The sequence below is a fragment of the Strongylocentrotus purpuratus genome, unplaced genomic scaffold, assembly GCF_000002235.5.
Source record: "Strongylocentrotus purpuratus isolate Spur 01 unplaced genomic scaffold, Spur_5.0 spur5_scaffold_9, whole genome shotgun sequence".
In the NCBI taxonomy this organism is placed as follows: domain Eukaryota; kingdom Metazoa; phylum Echinodermata; class Echinoidea; order Camarodonta; family Strongylocentrotidae; genus Strongylocentrotus; species Strongylocentrotus purpuratus.
Window position 1 is genome coordinate 10,648,133 of NW_022145615.1, and position 24,433 is coordinate 10,672,565.

At 35.2% G+C, this 24,433-nt stretch overlaps 1 protein-coding gene and 1 long non-coding RNA gene across 2 annotated transcripts; both read left to right on the plus strand.

Moving 5' to 3' along the window:
* The first annotated feature begins 7,069 nt into the window (after positions 1–7,069).
* On the plus strand, positions 7,070–13,257 carry LOC100891392. The gene is made up of 2 exons (XR_004062521.1): positions 7,070–7,330; positions 11,067–13,257. It is a non-coding gene; the product is annotated as an uncharacterized LOC100891392 (long non-coding RNA).
* A 5,610-nt stretch (positions 13,258–18,867) lies between these two features.
* Positions 18,868–21,768, plus strand: P16 (biomineralization protein SpP16). Its single transcript, NM_214646.1, is given in 2 exon segments — positions 18,868–18,980; positions 21,133–21,768. Coding segments are annotated over 2 exon segments (519 nt in total). The 5' UTR covers positions 18,868–18,946; the 3' UTR covers positions 21,618–21,768.
* The last annotated feature ends 2,665 nt before the right edge of the window (positions 21,769–24,433 follow it).

Consider the following 24,433-nt stretch of genomic DNA (forward strand, 5'->3'; position numbering starts at 1 on the left):
CGTTTACATCTTTCACCGATGTTGCTCTGTTCACTTAGAACTTGACTTTCAAGAATCAATCGGCAAATAACATTTAATTAATTCTGCTGTTTTCAATCCGAAAGTGAAACATGCCTATGCAAACTAGAATCAGACATGCACCAAGATGAAACTTTATCTTTTGCGAATCGGCAGCGAGGTCAGACTAGATTTCCTTCTGTCATATCCCATTTCGTACTAAATGTCGACTTGCTACTTAAAAAGCAACAACGAACCGTTGAAAACAGAATTATATATTATCCTTTAAAAAATGTCCCTTGCCCTGCAAATGTTGTACACAAGATATTAAATGTAAAACTAATGAACTTGGCAACAAACAAAACTCCTTTTCTTTTTTAGATATGGAGACCAAAACCTTCTATTATGATATCGTTTTTTTCCCAATATGATTATATGCTACATGATATGGTGGTGGTGGTTATTTTTTATTTAGAAATGTAGGGAAAACACGATCGCAGCTATTTACGAAAAATCAACTTGAGGCAATTATGATAGCCCTGGCCATCACCTATTGCAATGTGCGGAAATTACAATAACGTATTAATTATTCCGAACGTGATTTATACACGATATACAGAACGCCTTTAACATTGCCCTCGAGTTGATTTCTCGAAGGTAGTTGCGACTGTGATTGATGTGCTTTACCTATTTGTGTGCATTTTATGGGCATTCTTAGGTATTCAATGGATGAATTTGACCAATAATTGAAATGATAAATTTAATTGGCCTATCATTTAATAACATGAAGATATTTTACAACCAAAGTCCAAATGATGTCTTCATTTGATTCGTTAGGGTATTATTCAAGGGAATGCAATACAGGAAATGCATTATTTATTGAAGTTCTTGAAATCAGATACTCCTTTTGTTCGTAATATGTTCGATGTATGCATCACCTTTTTATTTTTATCTTCCTCTAATCTGAAAAGGATCCTAAGAATAACGCGATAAGTATCTATTTAAATATAAATAGACCACTCTAATCATAGTAGAAGATAAACGATCCTAATGACAGATAAGCTTTTTTAACACTGATGGAGAGATATGATATTCGTAATCAATAATACATGATTCCACTCCAAGTTTATATTAACTATACTTTCCATATGACACGTGATCAAAACATTATTCATGAGAATTTAACAAAACCGCCCACTACAGCGGTCTAATTTTGAACCGCCCACTGAATATTATCAAGTCGCTTCAACGGAATACAGACAGCAAAGGTTATGCCGCCCTCTTTGATTTGATTTGGACTTGGGCTTTTATAGTCGTTTAATTAGAATAAACTTAATTTACAATACTGATTAAACAAGAATAATTTGTTGTTAGAAAATTGAAAGAGTTTGAAACGATGTCTAAATAAGTCACCCATCTCCGTCGTTTTGTATGTCTCTTTGTTTAACCATATATTTCTCCCCTTGTCCTCTTTTTCAGTGTGTATGCTTTTTCCCTTTTCTTTGTTTATATATCTCATTGACTTTTTTCTATCCTCTTTAGGTGTTACCATTTTTATCTCCTTGTATGTTTATGTTTGTTTGTTTGCTTGTCTTTCTGTCTCCTTTTGTCCCTCCCTCCCCCCCCCCCTCGAACCCTCTCACCTTCTCTCTTTATAATTGATAGGTACACCTCAACACAACAGCCAAATAAAGATAAGTAAAATAAATCCAAATTATATTCAATTGTGTTTCATTCATCCAAGTTCATAATAAGATAATTCTGATGCAATCATGTAAAGAGAATGATACCAGTAGCACGCCCTCACATGATCATAATGCGTCTATGATGTAAATTGCCGTTATCAATATATATATAGAGAGAGAGAGAGAGACAGAGCCGATTTTGGGCATTATGGTGTTAGATATTAGTGTTGTCTCTACAAAGAAAACACTGATTAATGTCTCATTTGGAAGGTTTTTTTAATGATAGGATAGTATTCAATTCATTAACATTCACTTAGAAGATGAATGAAATATCACCATGTACTGTATGAAACATACAATGCTAATAAAATTGATGCTTCGAATTAGCAACGATTCGTAAAGTAAGTATATAGGTAACTGTCTTTTGAACTGTTATACATAGAATATCTGTTTGATATAATGTCAAGCAGTATGTTGAAACTACGAGATAATGTAAGAATCATACTGATTCTGATACTAATGTTGCTATATTGAGTGAGTTTTAAAATTGTTTCTTTTTTAACAAGAAACTGCATGCAGTTATATGCTTTTAATGCAGGAAATGAGTTGCTAATGCTAAACAAAGTATTCATAAACTTACGAAAGCGGGTTAACAATTTTATTCCTTCCTCTTCATGTGTTTCCACTCAGATGATTCGATATATGACGATCATATAGCAACAGACTATACATTGTTATGTCATCGTTAAAATATTTACAAACTACACAAAGGTATATAAATGACATGACATGGGAATCCATGCATTGTATTAGCAGCATATCTATGTCTATAAAAGGATTTTAAACAATAACGTAGAAGAAAGAAAAAAGTGTCATTGAAAGAAATGCTTTAAGGGAACGAAATATTTGATGAAACTGAGTAATAATAAACTGAGTTTTAATAATGGGCCATTTTTACCATGCTCATAAACATATGTAAATATAATATTTAAATTATCATTGATTATAAAGGAAGGGGAGCGTGTGAAAAGAAAGAAGAAACAGAGAGAGATTAATGGAGAGAAAGAAGAATATATATATATACATATATGTAGTATATACATATTTAGAGAGAGAAAGAGAGAGGGAGAGAGAGAGAGAGAGAGAGAGAGAGGAAAAGAAATAGAGATTCAGATTCAGATTCAAATTAATTTTATTGGTCCATTTGGAAATTCAGTTGTTGGCATTACATAAAGCACATGAACAATATACAAAAATAGATAATACACAGTAGCAAATGTACAATGACATAGATAGAGAGAGATAGATATAGAGAGAAAGGAATAGAGAGAGGTTGATAGAAAGGAGAAATGGAGAGGAAGAGAGAGAGAGAGGGATAGGGGGTGGGATGAAGATATAAAAAAAAGAGAGAGAGAGAGAGAGAGAGGGAGAGAGTATAGAATGGGTGAAGATAGAGAAACAGAAAGAACGACAGAGACAGAGACGGAAACAAAGTAAAAGCAAGAAGAATCTATTTGGGAGAACGTGTTCGGCAACGGAGCCCTTTTGATACAAGTCACTCCATTGTGACACGGACGCACGTGACAAGCAGTAAATAATATTGTCAGAGGATGAACTGACTCTGACCTAAAAAAAACTGCTGCATAATCCAGTATGCCTTGATTTAGATTGTACAATTGTTTGATCTCATTATTAATTTGCCGATGTCCCTGTCCCCATGCGTTTGGCGAGCACTGTCCCAAATATTTGTTAAAGGGTACGGTTACTTTGTCTCAGATTCTGAAACAAAATCCTGGATTTAGCTCATGCTGCTATGACAATTATATACCTTTATATTCATTCAGGAACCCCATGAATTTTACAAGCCGATCGCCTGTCTGATTATCAAGATATTTATGATAGGAAATCAAAATTTTAAAATTCGTTTCCTAACGGTTCTTATTACACTACAGTCAATTGGAGTAAATGAGTTTGGTAAAACCGGTCAGTCAAAGATTTTTACTTTTTCGAGGCACTTCATGATCATTTTGAAGCGCATGCATCTCAGATCTAACATTGTTAAACGATGCATTTAAAGTCAAGTTCTTGCTAGCATATGATTCGTCACTTCATTTTGAAAGGGGCACAGTTTGCATATTGTGTAATGAACCGTCTATCTATGATGTCAAATGTTATCTTCATGTCAAATTGTATGATTTGATAGGTTATTACCGGTTATACATTCTCTTCTAAGTCCACTCACTCTCTCTTTCTCTACCCCCCTCTTTTCTCCCACATCTCACTCCCTTTGTCCCCATTCACTCTCTTCTCCCTTTCTCTCTCTCTCTCTCTCATTTTCCTCCTCTATTCTCCGAACCATTTTTTTTGTACATACATTATTATATTAACTTCCCTACATGATTTCCCATTTCTGAAATCGAAGATCGTTGTCTCACTGTATTTCTTTTATATTTAATTATTCGCTGTCCACATCATAACTCCACGAAGTAGGCAGTGAGATCACTGAACACTTCCTTTAAAGCCTGTCTGTACTAGTTTGGCCAGAAAGGATTAGACCACCCAGCGTGGTCACTGACAGGTCAACTCAGCTCTCAATTAACATAAGAAAAAGAGGATCATGGGGGACCAACAGGCACCGATTGGGGAAGTTTTCTACATAGAGGGAGCAAGTAGCTACAAATAGTACAGAGTGGCTTTAAAGGTTGATCGTTCCGTTTCCCGATCAATACCCAGGAATACTTTGGGATGAACTGACGTAATAAAAAACAGAAGGCAATCAATTTCCTGACGAATGCTTTTCCCACCCCTGATCGCCTCGATAACACTAAATAGTACATAGTAATAACTCACAGCCATGGAACCCCACGGTATTTAACCCATCAAGTTTATTTTGGTCACGACCATATCCGACGCTCCTTAAAGAGTTCGGGCTATTTTTAGGAGTCTATGGTTTGCTCTATTTGACGTAGGTAACTAATTCTAAAGCCGGTAGAAACCCTAACAGACCGGGTGATGTCTCTGAGTCAGCCCCTGTATACTTGACCCAGGTGGACCCACGTGTTAACTAGAGGTTAAAGCCGACAAGACGATTGCCAACACATTCAAGAAATTAACATAAGCCTGGGGTAATTTCAATACTCTATTGTATTGTGTATATAAATTGTGTAAGGATTATGTGTTGGGTAATTATCATGTTAGCATTCATCGATATGTGAAACACAAGGATACCGAAATTTGTTTTAATTAAAAAAAAAAAGGTTGTTGAGATCGTGTGCAACTTTGAGAACTCGCAGTAAAGCTTTATTTCAAGAAAACGTTTTAAAAATTCGCATAACCATGTAATCTTTACAAGAACTCAGTGGGAAAGCTTATTCCGTTTATATTTAAAAATGAAGCTTTATGGAAGAAGAATACGACATACCAATAGCAATGGGGATGCCATACACGGGTATGTACTCACGGGGGCATTGTTTGAGGTAAACAATAATAAATGTAGGAAATGTTGTACTCGATACGCAAAATATAGTGGACTCTTCTATGCTTCGACAAATTTGGCCCACTATTTCCTGGTACTTACTTTATGTCCGTTCAATATGTAAATATGTAAATACTCCTTCTTTAACACGCAAATTCGAATTAAAATTCAAATGTTATTGATTTCAATCCATTTCAATACATGTTGTCACCGAATTGCATTAAGGAATGGTGGGGGGGGGGGGGGGGGGGTGAGGCGCAATAAATCCCAGAACTCCGCATCTCCACTCAAACGGTCAACTACTTAGATCTTTCTACATTACAATGCTTGTGTAGAAAATCGAAATTTGAATACCTGTCCGCAAAAGTACAAAAACAATCAGTTTATCTCTATAAACTCGATAAACATTTGGAAGAAATGAAACAGGTGCTAGTTTATTATCAGGTACTTTTAAAGAAACTAATGGTTTAGACTTGATTTTGTGTTATAAAAGTCACGTCAGTATAAGAATTAAAAACAAACACACATACATTTGTTTGTAATTAATGTGATACAGCCCTAAATTATCATGGCGGAAAAAATGTTCCCTATTGTATATACATAAGGGCGCAAGTATATAAAGTGATCGTACATGTTCCTTCTCCCTTCTCGAGTATGAACCATCTAACCGATATGTTATGTATCCTATGAAAAGAGAGTCTTGTGCTTGGACTTTTGGTACAATTTTGTCACAAATTCTTCGAAAACCCACCTTAACCTCTTCCTTCCATCTGGTAAACAAGTAATCACATGAGGTTCACTCACAACTAGTATTGTGTGTTGATTTTTCATCTTTAACCGAACTTGGAAGTCTTATAATTTTGATTTCACCTGATCTGCCATTCTTACATCACTCAAGACTGTAATTAAGCTTTTCCTCACTGTGTGAACCCTTTAAGACTGGTCATATTAATCAAGCGTTTTGGCGTATCAAGACACAGGCGTAAATCCGCTCTTTCCGCAGTCCAAACTTGTCACTTCGCCGGTCTCGGCATGTAAGTTGCGCTAATAGGAGAGGCACCCAGCAAAGTCTCTGCTGAAATTCTGTCGTAAATACTTCCAAGACACTTGTCTCCCTAACAAACTTTAAACGAGCCTCCCACGATGTCTGAATTAACAATTAAATCAAGAATAAATCAAACACATAAATGAACGTTATATCCTAAAAATTAACTGGGGAGGGGATATAATGTTACAGACTGCTGAAAGCAGTCCTATAATTGTGTTCTTCTTAAACTGTTGTAAAAGTCTACAATGTTTTCCTGCAATCAAATTTACTGATATGTTTTACAAAAACATTTAAAATAGGTAAATAGGCTATAAGGCCTACTTTAAACTGATAGGGAGTACGCCGCCTCTGATAGTATTACGATTATTAGTATACTTGACTATTGCCCACAGAATTTGCCAAGCTCAATGCCCTCTCGAAGACTTTTCTTGTTTTTCCGAAAATGTTGAATTATGAACACGTATTCATAACAAATAATTAAAAATTATTTGTTTCTGAATGCGTAAGGCTGTCTACTTGATGATGATAGCATTAATGTATTAGAACATTAGATGTAGTGCTTTAAATTCATCATCCGCAACAACAACATATTCTATGTGAATTGTATGCGGCCATGAACATGAGGAATCTCTTCTACATGTTATAATGATTGACTCCTTTCATTCTTATCAAAATCTTCGTATTCGAATAACATACCATACTTCGCAGATCCTATTAAAGGCCCTTCAACACTTACACTGATTTTGTACTAAGATATTCCATGCATTTATTCGTATTTTTCCCTACTAATTTACCAATTTGAGATGGGAAGAAGTAGAATTAAGTGGAGTTTCCAATAGGTCCCGCCCTTAAGTATGAACATCCTTTTGTCGTGTTTGTTGTTTTCGTAGTATGTAAAGTACAGGTACACACACTATTACTAAAATGCGAAATATTCCTCCATATTAGTGGACCTTTGGATTGTCGTTGAGCTTCTTCTTTGATCAGTTTCAAGAATCAATCAAGTTGTTGAAAGTAGTATTTATATGATTTTGAGGATCTCGGAAATAAAAAAAACTACAATGGGATGTCATGTTCTGGTGTACTCCATTTGCACATTAGTTTGCTACACATACGCTGTCTGCAGTGAGTATTTTGATAATTTTCGTTTTTACTTAGAATCATGACCTTACGCCTCTTGTTTTCAAGGTGTTGGGCCATAACCAGTACCATATTTGTTCTGTTACATTAATGTGTGTTGGTGTATTGTGTTTCGGGGGTGTGCGGGAGTGAATGGAGTCCGATTCCGATCCTCATTTATAATTTAGTGGGTAAACTCGTTCTCCTCTGCATATCACAAATGGAAGACCCTTCACCAATTTCTTCCTCTTCTCTTTTGATCCCTGACTTGTTTGATTGTTATGAAAGTCATCTGAACTCATCTCGGCATTTCCTAAGTCTGAGAACATTTCTGTTAGCTTGAATGTTATGGTGGGAAAAATATTCCAACCCGTCTATTCAGAATGGTCTAGCGTCGTTTTTGTGTGTACACAGGCAGTCTAATGCACTTAAATTCTGGTTTACCAAAGCAAATTCTATTGAAAGGTTTTGCTTTCCCTTTGTTTTTGTGTTTCAAATTTATTTCAAATCATTGCTTACCTCAACTTTATATTGCTAATATTTCCTCCTCGTTATTTTCTCCTTTTTTAATTGAATTGAATTGAGACAAGAAAAACATTATCGAGACCACGAGACAAACGAGTATGTTCACCTTTGTGTAAAACTTGGGGTGCAGCCAGAACTATCTGAATTATCTGTTTAGACCGTTGCTACCTCTGTGGCCCTTATGTGGACGTGAGATAAAAGAAACATACGTAGGACCACAACCATAATAGGACCAACCAAATTACGTCAGAGGCTGTTGATGAAAGATGATGCAATCTGACTGTTGGGGTAATTATGTGGGCCCGATATTAAAGCACCAATTAATGAAAATTGTGACGTAATTCCTTTTAAGTTCAAATTGGTCATGAATTTCTTGTGGATATGTCGAAGTTTAGTTTTTTGGACAATTCACTTGGATGTTGGTTTACAATTACTACTTTCTTCTTGTTCGTTCTTGTTGTTGGACCTGTTGGTGCAATATAAGACCGTGTTTGAAAAATAAGTCAAACTAATTTTCTTTTAATTAATGAGGGCTCTGTGATCTACAGATAGGGTTGAGTGATGGTGAACAAATGTTTTGTGAGCTTTCTCTTCATCATGTCTTTTTTTTTTAAAGAACTTCTATATAAATGCCTTCACATTCGAAATCTGAAGAAAATAAATAAGCCTAGTTGAAAAAGTTTGGACCAAACTTCATGCTACAATTTTTTAGTTAGAAAAATGTGATTTCCAGCAATATTGAGTCAAATTTATTATGATCATTTTGATGATTATAAAACCTCACAGAGCGCTTAGCGACTTCGGTGGTATTATTATTAAGAGTATAAACCAATACTAAATAGTGTATCGTCATCCTTTCCCACTTGTTTGAGACGGTTTCTTTTTCTGTTAAAAATGATTGTGTGGCCAGGACTCAAAATTTATCTTCACGACACAAAGAGACAACTTGATTCGTTTGGTCTACCCTTTCAAGACAACCATCCGTTGAAGAAGAAGAAGACATGAAATATCATAGGAACTTCGAAGCACAGAGGTTGATGGAAGTTCACATAGATAGGAACTAGGACTTCAGGCGCATTATAATCATAACGCCTGTCTATTTCGCTGCTATTACGTGTGTGACATAGTCATATCGAATTGCCATGACTCATCAGGCAAGGGAGGAGCATCTAACATATCACTTTCTGATAATTGCACGTTGCAACATTTCGGTTTGTCACCCCTCTCTTTCTCTCTCTCTCTCTCTCTGGTTCTCTCTCCTTGTGTGCGTCTCTCTCTATGTCTCTCTGTCTCTCTCTGTCTCTCTCTTTGTCTCTCTCACTCTGTCTCACTCTCTTTATCTCTCTCTCTATCTATATACCTTTCTCTTTCTCTCTCTATCTTTCTTTCTCTCTCTCTTTCCTTTCATTTTGTTTATATTAATATTTTAAAGTGACATTGATAACGGTAATGATTGAAATGATGTCATGTATGTAATTTTCTTAAAAAACATGCAAAAGTAAGCTTTTTCTAATACCATTTTCGTTAATTAGACATTATAAATCAATGAATTTAAAAGCAATAAGAAATAAATGTGTAAAAATCCCACAATTCATCTGAATTCAACTGCATATATTTCATGAAATTAGTGATAATGACTACCCAAAACCTAGTTTCTTTAAGATAATATGAAATACTTAATGTGGCTCAGGATCCCCAAATGGGGGTGTACAGAGATGAAAGTTTTGAGATTTAAACTTTGTTTAAATATAATTTTATACATTAAATCATTATCATTGTTGCGATGTGAAGAATGTGATGCTATACCCGATAAAGAAAGAAGCTGTCCTGACATAGCTCATGGTCGAAATTTCAAGCTTTCATTTAGACCCACTTTTAGTGTCAAACAGCTTCAAAGCCAATGGCTTTACCCGTTTTTAATCACATCGATGCAAAAAGCTCTACCAGGCTATTTACATACACGCTGGTTGGCTATTTTAAGTTTACACTACCTAGCCCATGTTTACAGAAGTTTTATTTGAACTCCTGTTTTCGCGTACATACGTTTCTCGATTACAAGTTCATGAAAGGCAAAATAATCAATTGACTATTACTGTAATAATCACTAGATAATAAAAACTATTAGATAAAAAATGTATTGTTGATCATGATGTTATATTCTGTTCCTTACTAGTAGGTATGTTAATGGTATTAACCAATCTTTGTATTGTATACTTTAAGACTAGATAGTTGCGTTAAAAATAATAACGATGACGGGAATGGGGTGACATTATATGACTCGCTTAATGCTTGCAAACAAGTAAGGGGGATTTTCAGACTTAGGTATGCGCTGTAGTTTGACATTATATCGATCTCATGTCAACCAACTTCCAACAAAGTCCATTATTTCTTGGCATACCCCCTTAATCTTAATATAACACAGTGGTTAGTCATGGTTGCGTTCTTACTGAAATAGCATAGACCTAATTCAATTGATATTTCAACTCCGATACGCCCTCGCTTTGTCTTTGCGTGGCTTGTTTTAGCGACACCTGGTGTTGTCAGTATATTAAAGGAAGATGGAAGTCAGGTTCCAACTGCAGTAGGTCACAATTCGTTGACACCATACTTGGTGGAAATACCATTAACGGGTGTACAAGTCTCACCCACAGCAAACCTGTGATCCTTTCCGAGAGTCTTCGTTGGGGGACATGTAAGATCCTGACTTTTCCATATAATATAGGGCGATTGGTGGAAAATGCAGAGCATTACGTTGCACACACATAGTGCTTTTGATCTTTTGATGTAAACATGTATTTATTTTTATATATTTTTCCCATTTTCCATGTTTTTCTTTATATATGTTTTTGAATGCTTTTTTAAAAATATAATTGTATGTATGATGTACACTCGCATTTTTAGTCTTTGGACTTTTTGACGAGATTGAATAAAGCCTAATTTGAATTGAATCTAACTGAATATCAGAACAACTCATTTTTAATTTGAAAATATTTGTTATATAATCTGGATTTTACATGATATAACGTTGACGTTAATTCCAGGTAAAACGGATAGTCATTTTGAACGGCATGACTAATATTATTATTATGTTTTTAATTGAAGGCTAACAGTGTAGCAGCGGTAAATTTATCAGTTTTACCAGAACCTCATTTTTCCCCTCGTGGGGTCGATACTAATTAATTGATTCACTCCCAAATTCTTTAATCTCAATCAACAGGCAGTGCACCCAACTCTGATGGAAAATCAGACCACTTAAAGTCGAATATTGCGACGGCACAGCACTTCAGGAGTTCAAAATCGTCAACATGGTCAAACGCCAAAACCGGACTTCGTCTAACGGATCTTGCGCATACCGAGGATGACGACAACGAATACTTAAATCACATCATCAAAGCACTATCACTGAGCAGACGAAGGCGAGACAGCAGCGAGGAGTCGGATGCTGAATCTGAAGTCGAGTCCGAATCGGAGTCATCCACATCAGAATCCGGATCCGAAGTGGAATCCGAAATGGAATTGGATTATCCCCTGCCGCACCTAGGGGGTAACCTGACAAACGGAGCGAATTCTAGATATAAGCAAAGTGGGACACTTTGGAGGGTAAACTGGGGACTGCTACCGGAAGCACTCATAGCGACCTGCTTAGTACTACATGGATATTGGATGCCGTGCTGAAGACATTTGTAAGAACTCAAGCACCAAAGCTTACCCCAAATTGGCGTTACCACCGTGCCATTGTGTAACAATAATCGGAAGTCAACCACCCCAACCTTCCAAATGTCAGAACAACGTAAACACGTTATGTGGTTAATAACATTAATAGAAAACAACACTGGTCAATATGTTTGGAGAGTAGCATCATCAGGGCAATGGCCTTTGCTACTCCCTCACATCCACCTCATCATAATGAAATCAACTTCCTTTTATAGATGTATGACAATATATGTATGTATTGTTATTTTTTTTTAAATTTAATGTTTGATGTTCTTTTTATATTTACCCCCTGCATACATCGTATTTTAAAAGAGATGGGGACTAAATGAATTTCAATTAAAGAAAAAAACAAAAATAATCAGAAATATGAATGTTAGTACAGTAATTTACCCTTTCTTAAAGTGATTTTTTGATGAGAGGGTTAGTATTTTACTTCACCTGTTTCATTATCATCTAAGGGAATGCTTTTAATGCTGAAATAGTGAATTAAGAATCATCGTCTTGGTTATGTCTATGTTTTTTTTTTTGGGGGAGGGGGTTGGATGGGGGTCTTATTTTGTGCATCGTTGCCATGGCGGTTGCTATGGGCGTGATTTTGATATTACGTCTCGTGATCATTCATCTATTTAAACATTATCCTTGTTCTGTCAACGTCATTTCAATGGGGTTTAACATGGAAGTAAAGGTCAACACAAATCTCTACTACGTTGATGTAAATAAAATTGGATCAATATCAATGAGCAATGACTGATGACGTATGAGACACGAACGACCTTTAGAATGATGTATGTCTTAAATGATTAGTTACACCTCTTGGGTTATTGAAAAGTTTAATTATGTTACGATATATGGAGATCTAAAACCGTTTATATATTTTTTTTTTTTTACTTGAATAAAATATTGATATCCATGTGATTTTTTTAGTTTGATAGAAATAACATGCCGGGACCTTGCATCACAAAGAGTTACGATTGATCCAAATGTATTGTACGTCCTCCACTTAGTCGCAAACTAACAAAGTCCTATCTCTTTAGGACAGAAGTACGATTGGTATCGAGTTTCAATCAATCTAACTCAATCGTAATTGTTTACAAAGAGGGTCGAAGAAATAAAAGTGTGGACAGTGAAGTAACTATTCATTAAACGGATTTAATTATTATTCAATATGTGTGTATATTTTTCCTCGTCCTCAGTCTTAAGTAATTTACCTAAAACATGAGTAGAAGCCAATTTTGACTCATAATTAGCAAAACAGAAGTTAATTGATTTCCACCATGACATGATCGCGAGCAAAATTTAACCCATAATTATATTATTTATTAAATTAAAGTGCATTCTTGGGTTTTGTACTGCAACACTTAGTTCAACATTGCATATCATAAATTATATCTCCAACTTCTTACAGAAGCTAATTTTCAGCCAAGAAAAACAGTCATTGGCGGTGTCAAATACCATACCACATTATAACAAGAGGCAATTTTAGAGGCATACCGTGTATTTATATATTATAAATGTCAGATCTTATTTAAGTCGGTTAACCTATTTCAGAAGTATAACCCCTCATGCACATATTGGAGAATGCTTTTATATTGTATTTATCTAAAGTGAACAAGTGACGATTTATACAACTTTTTTTTGTAGAATTACATTAAACGTACGAGTAACCATGTTTAGAATTCTCGTCATTTAAAATATGCTAATGTGTACCTTCCGTGTAATGAATTCACTTTAAACTTTTATGTTAAAGATAAAGGTGAGTTCTGGTAATGCGATTGCATTGTGAAAGAAAAGGTGTGGAATGGATCAGAAACAATTGTACATGTAGCATGTAAGTATTGGTGTGCACTGCAAGGTTCTGGAGTCATCAAAATCATAATAAATTTGGCCGAGTCTTGGTAAAGTAACAAGCAATGTACACAGAAAGCTATATATGGGACAACACACATAGTGTCGGGGCTAGTACTACCTTGATTTCCTTGTCTTTCTATGCTCATTACTCAGCCAGTATACATTTTCTTCCAAAATTGTTTGGCACATGTCATTTATTTGTAATCTTGAACATTCAGTGTAAGTTTCGTTTGATTCTGTGAGAATTAATTTTCTGTTATTTACCAGAACTGGAGTTTATCTTTAACATCTATGAAAATTACATATTATATAAAGCTGCATAATGATCTTCCTTTACATTTCTTTTGTTTCTTTTATGTGTGTGTTTCATTTAAGAGTGTATACACATAGGATGGAATATGTAACTCCTGCAATATGCAGCATTAAAACCCCAAATGTATTACATTGACTTAGCACTGATTTAGAACTATAAATTCATTACTTATACTTTATGGTTCTGAAGGTGTTTCTGGATATACACAAACGGATGAATATACATCAACATTGCCATGAAATGTTATTTTTTATTTTTGCAGACGGATTCCTTTAACTGAGTAGTAAGACAACTTCGTGCAATTTGAAATGCGACGTCTATCTTGAAATCGGATCTTACGAATATCAAATAGCAAGGAACCTTTCCCTGTCTTTTTCCTCAATCGAAATCCAAACGATAAAAAAAAAAACGTTGTCAACTTTGTGTTAATTCTCAGTCTATGTTACAATATTTATCTCTGGAATAATGGTTTAACATGTGCAGAGCATGCCATTTCGTTAAGGTTTTGGATAATAATATCTTTCGGGTCTTTTTCGAGTTTAAAATTCGAATTCATAAAGTGAAATAATAACGATTTTGCAAAGAAAAACACACATGTTGTGGGCATATCCATGCATAAGAAAAAACTGTTATAAAGGTATGTTCCAATACAATCCTTAGCACTCTAATTTTGTCTTTAAAGTTACCATTATTCATGAGTAAACATGTCGTTGATTCTCCTTGATTCTCATCACACAAGGCAGATCCACATCGTTACGGGATGAACAATCCGGCATTGATGTCTTAAGATTGTATTACCTCTACTAATCATACTTTTATTTTGTTATTATTTTCATGAAAACTTTGTCCAATTAGTTCATCTTGAATCACTTCCTTTGTAAACGATCAATGTTTAAACTATAAGACCTTTATACGTGACCAGCTTAGATAAGAATCAAATACATTATCATTTTAATCTACCTCATTAATTCAGGAAGATTATCAAAATTTAGTTTTCCGAATATCAGATTAAATTGACATTGTATACGAGTTATGAATTTGATGTTTTATTTGATCCGTCGCTTTATCTCTTAATCTACAATGTGTCACTTGACGGTGCATAGCTAATTCAGTGAAGAATTACGAAGTAGTTAATTCCTGGCGTATTCTTTACACGAACTTTGAGGTATTCATTTCATTTTTGGCCAATAAAGCGTACCAGAAACGTGTATTTATTTCTGCGAGAGAATCATGGGGGAGTTAGCACAGATTATAAAGTGATAAGCTTACTTTTAGCTTGGAATTATAACAAGCCATTTAAATGTTACAGCATGACGCATAATATGCATTATATCTGCGCTATAAGGTTTCTCAAGTGATAGTTCGAAAATTCAACTTTATAAATATGTAGTTACTGACTCATTTCATCAATCCATATGCTAAGTTTAACTTTAATCATGTTGGCAATCTTACAGATAAGAAAATATAAATTTTCCTATCTTGTGTTGTCACCTTCTCTAAAAATACAGATTTTTTTTCCCAACCATTTCTCTCTCACTCTGTATATTACGTCAACAGATTGGCATACCTCAGTTATCATCGGTTATTGTTGAAATAAATTTGTTTATTTCTTTATTAATTTATACATTTATACAATAATTTTTTTAAACATTCTTCTTCTTTTTCAAATTATGTGTTACAAATACAAATCCAATCAATGAGTTATATTAATTTGATCAATAACGATAATTTAACATTAAATCGTTCCCAAAATATGCCTCCCAAAGTTTTAATGCAAAACAAGTTTTGGATATCGATGATGTAGCAGGTTACATTCTTGTTTACCTTTTAACAGGTTCTTTTTTCGATATCAAACTTAGCATTATCCAATTTATTACATTGAAATAATAATAATAATAATAATAATGAACGTTATTTGTATAGCGCATATCACTAGTCCCTATTGGAATATTTTGGCCAATGTAGCAGACAAGAACAGGCAAAAGTCATTTATATACGATGTTCTATTCAAATTGTTGTGAATCTATAAGTTTTCGTCAATTGTATGTTTTTGAAGATTTGTTTTTACTTTAGTTTGTCAATTTCATACTAATATATGACCAATGACATAATACTGTTAAACACTGTCAACATTTGTATAACTTGGCTGAGGAAAAGCGGATCTTACATTAGAGAGCATTGTTATTACGGCCATGAAACACAACAATTAATTTTTTCGTTAATCTTATTCTTTAAAACTATTATTTGAAGTAGATTTCATCGATGTATGCTAATCTTAAGCATCGATTCTATTTAATAGGGCATCGCAACACTGATAGCCAAAACATTTGCCACATAAAATACAGTGGATCGATTCCGAAACTTTTTTATTTTTTATTTATCAATTCTAATATGTACCAAAGAGGACTGACCCTTTACTTGTACACATAAAATAAGAACAAATTAGGTCTTTAAGATCACAGCAGGCCTAGCGGTCAGAAGGGACAACTGCCAGTCACCCACTCCAGAACCCACTAGACAGGACGTTACGATACGTCTGAAGGGGAAGGGCATCACAGCCACGACACTTCTTAATTGTTATTTCCTAAATCTAGATGCAGATAATTACAGGAAGACGATTCCCTGTTGTAAATAAACGCAATGCCATGGTTGTTTGGCCTACAAGCTTAAAGACAAATGCCGTAAACAGAAACCAATCAATATATATCTCTATATGATGCCTACAGTAAAGCATTGTTTGTATCCGAATTGAAAGAAAATTGCAACTTATATCTTTTCAAGGACATTATGATACAAAGCGAGAGGTGGTATGTTATAATAAACCGGTAACATTGTTGAAGGTTTAAGACAAAACTGCGGATTTTTTAATCAAAGGTTACTTGTTATATTCTTCTACTGTACTACCCCCATGCCGAAAATCCTGAAAAATTCTAAAACCACAAAGATATTTATGGTTTTCTTTGAAGGCGTCACTGTACAACAGTAAAGTCTCCCAACCAATTTTTGAATTTTCCCAACTGTTTTTTCATGAAAATAAGAAATAAAACAGGCTTTTAAAAAACTTTCATCACTTTAATGTTTGGGACGGTATTTAGAGCAATTTCATTGCTTTGTGATGATTTACATTCACTTAAAAATAATTGAATTATAATAATATAGTAGGGGGATTTAAAGAATCGATCAGATCAGTCTTCCCACTTTGTATCATTGATAATGGTCTATTTTCAATCAAACTTTCATATTAATTTTAATTGTAGATATAGTATCGAAGTCACTACCTAAGTACCACCTTCTCTCATCTGAACAATGTTAAAAAAATCCCTTTAAAACACTGTCTATTGTGTATTTCGATGTATTTTACTTTCGTGCTAGGGTGTCTAATGAAGTGTAGTTTGACTACTGAGCAAAAACATATTCAGTCGAACCATAATTTTCAATCTTGTGGCATGATATGTTTTGTATCACGGCTTTTTTCGGTTACAAATAGACTACTTAAAAGAACATACAAGAATACATGGACGCCGATATAGTATGAACCACAAATCAAAACCGTAAATGGTACGGTCATGCATAAAGTAAATTATATTGATTCGAATTACTAAAAAAGTAATTGACCGATTGTGAATCATAACTCAAACTTATATTCTGTACTCTTATTCAAACGAAAGAAGATAACACAAAATTTTGAACAGATAAAGTTTTATTATGTATTCATTACGATCTTTAGTATTTTTACTTTTCTTATTTTAAAAGCATGTAATTAGCTCTCACATGATGGATATGAATGACCATCGGATGTGATATCTAATATTACAATGACATCAAATTTTATAAGATATAGCTGATATAATCAGAAGTATTTGCAGCACTGATTTTTCGGTCACTGATAATTAATTTTAATTAGCTAATGTCAGTAAAGGTATTTCAATGACCCCCACAAAGTGCGTTCCAAATGGATTTTAGTCTCCAATGCCAAAAGTGTACTCATTGATTACCTGTTGCACTTTATTTTACCACTCGATATATTGGAAATACGAAAGTATAATACAAATCTGTAGTGACCACGAACTTATGGTCTACCCGAAATGTAATATCGGTGGCAAAGAGTTTGAAATCAAACACGAAACTTCAACATTTAAACTACAAATAACTTCGATCCTATTGTAACAGGACTCGTTCTCAATATTGAATACAGGTTATCATTCTATTTATTATCCGGTCAGAACTAATCAGCTAATCTTTAAATCAGCTTTTCGAAGAATTAGTTTACGCATTTTTATTTTGTTTATGAACTTTCGGCGTCCAAAAGTATGCATTTTGTAATGTAATATTGAACATTTTTTCTTAATCCTGGAAAGTGGTCTAAATCCCATCTTTTCCTTCCATCATATCGTAGGGACCACATGATAATTAACCACGTTACAGGCAAACGAATGAGTGAAAAACGAGTAGGTCGCTGCGGTCATATAATCACAAACTGACAAAAAGGAATGAAAAAGAATTCGTCATTTCCCCCTACCCAAAACTCGAAGTTTGTTTCTTTCTTGCTCTTTCTCTATCCCTCTCCTTCTCTCTTTCTCGCTCTTTCTCTCTTTTTTTTTTCTCTCTCTCTCTTTAACGTACACTTTTTTCTCTCTTGATATCCCCTTCCTAATCCCCCCATGTGCGTCAGAATGCAACCGAAAAGAAGCTCACGCCCCTTTACAACTCGTGCTCGCATGTTTTAAACATAGAACGCGAGATAAAATAAGGGCTAAAGCGCGACCTTCCGACCCACGATTGGCACTCCCCTAGCCGCTAAAAGCCCCCCCTGCCGAAACAGGAGTGACGAGAATTGGATTTCCTTCCTAGGGATGATTACCGACCCCCATTATTGGTCTAGCATGAGGGGGTAGTCCTTAATGAACGAGGAGTAAAACGCGGATGGCACCAGACTAGCAAGTTGTCCCCTTAATTCTGAAGTCCGCCCATCTGTTGCAACCCGCAACGTCACCGGGTCTCTACATATAGGACGAGTCTCGCGGCTAATTGTCACCAATCGCCGTTTTGTGCTCAGGACTATAAAACATCACCATTTTGGGATACTCATCTATTTCTACTAAAGGAATCCTTCTCTTGAGATCATTTGTGTATTTTCTTTAGCCCAAGGAACATCTCTTTTCGAGCCATCCTCACAATATTCAACTTTGAATCTCATCTGTAGTACTACACACACTATTACTATGAAGACCTTCATCGCCCTACTTGCTTTCATCGGTAAGTGGGTGTCCAACTTTGGACTTCATCAATACTGCGTCATTCAATAATCATTTTGGCTCGGTTATGACACTCTCTTTATAATTATGGTTGATATCTGTATTTGTATTAAAGTTTGATTTTATAATACAATTATTTTAATAAAATTCTTCATAAGCACAGTTTTTCTATTTTTAGATTTTTAGGAATGACATTAAATGGTTCCGAGGAATTCAAGGTTTATCTATGTGATGACACTGTATCATAATGATGTTATTTCTCCAATCGAAAACCTGTTCACCAATTGCATTACATGGCTAGCTTTCGTTGGATATCTAGTGTGCTTTGTCTTTCAAAATGACAATCAGCAATGTGATTGCTCTATTTTCTTTTAAATTTAATGTTCATTCGGTGAAAGTACGAACTGCCTGTGACCCAGAAACCTTAAAATAGTTTTTTGTTTAAATCACTTCCAACCCAACCGCGCTGACAGCACGTCATGTGACATCAAAGCACGTGGTTCGGGAGGATGCGAATGATCCAGACAAAATCTAAAATAAATCATTCATAATTTGATGTGTCATAGGCCATTCTCTTGTCAAGTTTCCACAGTCAGATGACAAATAGACAGTCTGATTAATATGTTCCATTCTCATTCGGTGATCATTTGGAATTCTTTTCTTAATACAGAAGAGAGAAAATCTTCGAAACAAGACAATAGTATTCATTAATCGTCATTGCCATTAATCCATACCCCTTTCAAGATTAAAGGACTTCAAAGAGGCTGCATTACCAATTAAGATTATTTGGATTTCCTTAAATATTTGAAATAATCTTCAAATGATAACAGATATCGAATAGAGATAATGAATTTTTGTCTGTGTTGTTTGGAAATTACATAAAAGCAGATTCATTCTAAGTTTAATCTTATTCGGATTTCCTTTAAGACAGAAGTAATCTTTAAATCAGAGCAAAAAGCATTGTCTCAATATTTTTCGCCGGATCATTATTCATGTATTCGATTTCTGTCAGACATTCATGAGTAATTTCATAATGACTTCACTCTTTTCTAACAAATTTATCACATCTGTTAGAAATGCATTTTTTGCTTTCATATGTTCAGTGCTCAAAATATTTTACGACTCAAATATTGCCTTTGTCTCCTTTCGCATTATTTCTTTTTAAATCAATAATGAAACATCCATTCTTTACCATGTTTGATTAAAGTTTGATTTCATTAATGAACATCCTATAGTAGGCAATTTCAATTGTAACATTCACAGTTTCAGTTATATCATAAATCATAATCCATATCTTGACTGGACTCGTGCAGCAAAAGAATAATAGTATCAGAGCGAAATGGCTCAAATGACATCTAAATAAACATTTTTTAGCATTTTGAAAATTTGATTTAATATGATAGTGACAAAAACATTTTTTATTAAAATCATTTCATTGACTTTATTCCTTATCATATAATTATTAGTTGCTGGGAGTATGACGATAAGTTTTAGTTGTGTTTCAATCATGCTTTTTGCCTCGCTTTTTGCATTGAATATGCTATTGATCGTAAAGAGCGATCGGTATAATGACAATGCATCATTATGTGTGTAACAGTCTATCTACAAATTGACTTTCGAAACATTGCCGAGTTAACAAGTAGTGATTTATGTGCAATATGTGACGACATGTTTTGCGGTAAAACAAACTTAGATATAAATAGGTAGATAAGTAAGTGGAAAACAGGAAAAGGGGGTTTTGTGATAAGTTCAATTATAATATTCTTGACCTTGACTTGTGACGCAGGCGATTCAAGTGATTCATAAAGTCTGACAGTGTGTACTAAAACCGGCATTATAGTGACAGTTGCGTTGCCATCAGAAAGTAAAATATAAATACCATGTAACCTTTTAGGAAACTACGTCAATGAGTACAATATTGATAATGGTGAATTTATATGTCTTACGTGATCATCAAATCATGAAAAATTGATTTGTTGTTGTTGTTGTTGTTGTAATTTACAATATTTTAAAGAAAGAATGAAAGTAATGACGGCTAAGAAAGATAATTATTACCCAAATTCAACTAACATCCAAGATGGATATATTAATTTTCGGAGTGTAACAAAACGAATGCTTTCATTTAACAAAACATATTTTATGTTGTCTTTTAGCCGTAGCCGCAGCGGCACCCGGTCAAGGTGCGGGCGGATTTCCAGGCACAGATGGCACGCAATTCAATTTCGGCAACACGCCCACGGGCGGCGAGAACCCCATTGGAGCTGGTGACCCCTACGGAGCTGGTGGAGCTATGGGAGGCGGCGGCGGCATGGGAGATGGAACCTCTGGCAGTCTGGATGGTCTTGGAGGATCTAGCGTTGACATGGGTCCCTCCGATACCGGTGACACCAGCAGCGATACCGGAAGTGATGACGACGGCAGCAGCGATGATGACGGTAGCAGTGATGACTCATCAGAGGACAACAGCGGTGGCAACGGCAATGGTCTCTCCAACCTTGGTGCCATGAGCGTACAGCAGAAGAGCGGCATGGCGTTTGGTATCATCTTTGCCGTCGGGGCCGTCGTAGCAGCCGCAGGTGTCGGATACTTCGTCTACAGGAAACGTCAAAATGGCGCCACCATGCTTCAAAACGCATAAGAACTACTCACGCGCATTTAGATTAAAAAACTCTTGCCGTCTTTTCCCCCTCTAAGAAACACTGCCAACCAGAGCTGCAGATACGGCTTCAACGCTTGATCAAAGACGACACTATTCTCAAATCCCCTGGTCGTCAAAATCAGTATCAGTTTTGGCGACAGTGTCTAGGAGCTAGGACCTGACTTCGTCAACAAGAGCCGTTGATGTGCCACACAGATTATGGCGCCCTGCGTATTGGAGCGATCGACCGTTGGTCATTAACTCAAGTCCAAGGGCCAAACAGGACAATTTAATTACTCGATTTGGGTTAAATTACCTATCTCTTTCGTTTTTTGGCGAGCTTCAAGATCCTTATTGCTCGGGAATAAACAGTATAATCATAGTATTATACCACTGTTTATTCAATTAGGCCCTTTTTATCATAATAAGATCATGATGACCAACTTTCTTGAAATTGTATGTTACAAAACACAATTAAAATTTCTTTAAATGAATCCCAATGTACATTACGGACATGTAAAATCAACGTACTTTAGATACTTCTACCAATGATTTTCTTTCTAATCGTAGTTTTGTTTCCCCCACTTTATGTTGAAATTACACTTTATTTGTTAGGCCAAAAATGTGCTTTTTTACTGTGAACATTATAGATGTTTTACAGATAGTTTGATTTGGTTTGGTTTGATATCCCCGCCATATTTTAGGTTTGGCTCTTTTGTTGTCTCTTTTTCTAGTTTCATGGTTTCATTTGCTTTCAGTTTCTGAGTTGTAGTCAATTAACGCAATATATTTATCATGCTGAACGATTATTTTTGTTTTCCATTTTAACAAATAGAATAATCATTTACATAAATTATTGTATACATACTTCATTATATTCCTCATTAAATGATTTTGTCTCCATGCGCTAACCTGCGTTTTAGACAAAATCGTTTTATAGAGCTGCATTGTATTGTATGGTTTTAATAAAATAATATCTGTTTTGGAACTCTGTCTCGTTTATTGTATTTAATGATTTTTATCTTCAAATCAATTGACCCTTTTCAAGCTGGGGACGACTAATTTTCCATTCTCACATGGGTCAGCCATTTTGATTACTGATCTGGGTCGCTCAACATCCAATCAGAATTGATGTTTCCCACGTGATAAGCAACCTATTATGTGGTCGGTTGCTAGGAACGTGTGATACTTACTTTTCATATTTAATGTTGTATATGGGTGCTGGTATACATGCAGGTGTCAATGAGTGAATGGGAATGTACAAGAATAACACAGATGGAGACGGAAACACAGAATGAAAGAGGGGAGGGAGATAATTAAGAGAATGAGCGAATGAAAGAGTGACAAAGGGACAGAGGAAATAGAGAGTGGAAACGGGGACAATTTATAGTAAAAGAGAGAGGGGTAAGGGGTTTGGAAAGGGCCAATATGGGCTGACACACACGCACCCGTCAAACACAAATGTAGCATTTCAAATATTCATGCAAAATAAATCTATTGTAGGCATACTGCAACCAAATCAATATCCTAAACTCTAATTAATACTTCCGTATTGGTGCAATTGTGAGTCAATTTCGGTAGCGGAAAAATTGTTTAGCCTTGTAATGGTCCCGTGGAAGAAGGAAATTAAATTAGGTTTAGGGAGATGACACTGAACACTGATGAACCTTAAATATCACGCGGTATGACGGAAGAGAAGGAAGAAGCAACAATTGGTTTAATCCCGGACAACAGTACTCTCCTGATGAAAGTCAAGGCAAACGGAGTGTGTAGAACTCTTTCATTTCAAGATGAAATTAAGAATGCGTCTAATAACACCCTTGCTAAAACCTTTTTCCCACTTCGTTTTACCTTCCTAAAACCAGGTTTTGCTTTCCCGACTGTGACTGTGGGATCACTATGGTATATTGTTCATTTTGACAAAGACTCTTGATCTCCATATTAGTTTATGTCATATGCGTTGTGGACAAGGAAATTACGTTTAACAATAACTGCAATATGTTTTCGAGTAGAATAAGGCTAGTAGAAATATTATACGTGGGACGGACTCTATCTAAGATCAATGATAATACGAAAACATAGCATAATGGGAAGAAGTGGAATAAGCTACACGACGACTAAGAAGAAGAAGGGCTTTACATGCGAAACACTTTCACACGGCTTAGAAGTATGTATAAAATACAGATTGCTACAAAAGAATGATAACAATATTAGCTTTGGTGCAATAATTATTTTGAAGGATAGCTGAACACATTCAAACTTAGTTTTAAAAATGTGTATTAAATATGTATTCATTGCACATTTGCAATCATGGCAAAATATTTGAAGAGAAATGGCAAGATCTGCAAGAAGGTTCACAGACCCTCCCCCTTTTTCCCTTTCTGTTAATAGTCCTATCAAAGGGAAAAGGTAATCAGGATTTTTTTTTCGGGGGGGGGGGGGTGGGGGGCTCCGGAGAAGTGATTCGAGGTCTGGTCGAACAATAAATAGAGTAAATTGATCTAATCAAATTTTCTTTCATATTAAAATCAAATCCAACTTATGTTCCCCTTCCCCCCTGGCGGGTACGCATCATTCAACTCAGTAAATATTACAACTCGCAATCTCCGTTAATCTTCAAACATACATTCACACCTTTAGTCACATCCACCAAAACATATGGGCACCGTGCTTTCCAGTATGCCATACCAGAACTATGGAACAATCTTCCACAGTCTCTAAAACGTTGTCCTTCACTACATCAGTTTAAAGATAAACTCCAGTACTGGTAAAAAAAATTCTCACAGAATCAAACGAAACTTACACTGAATGTTCAA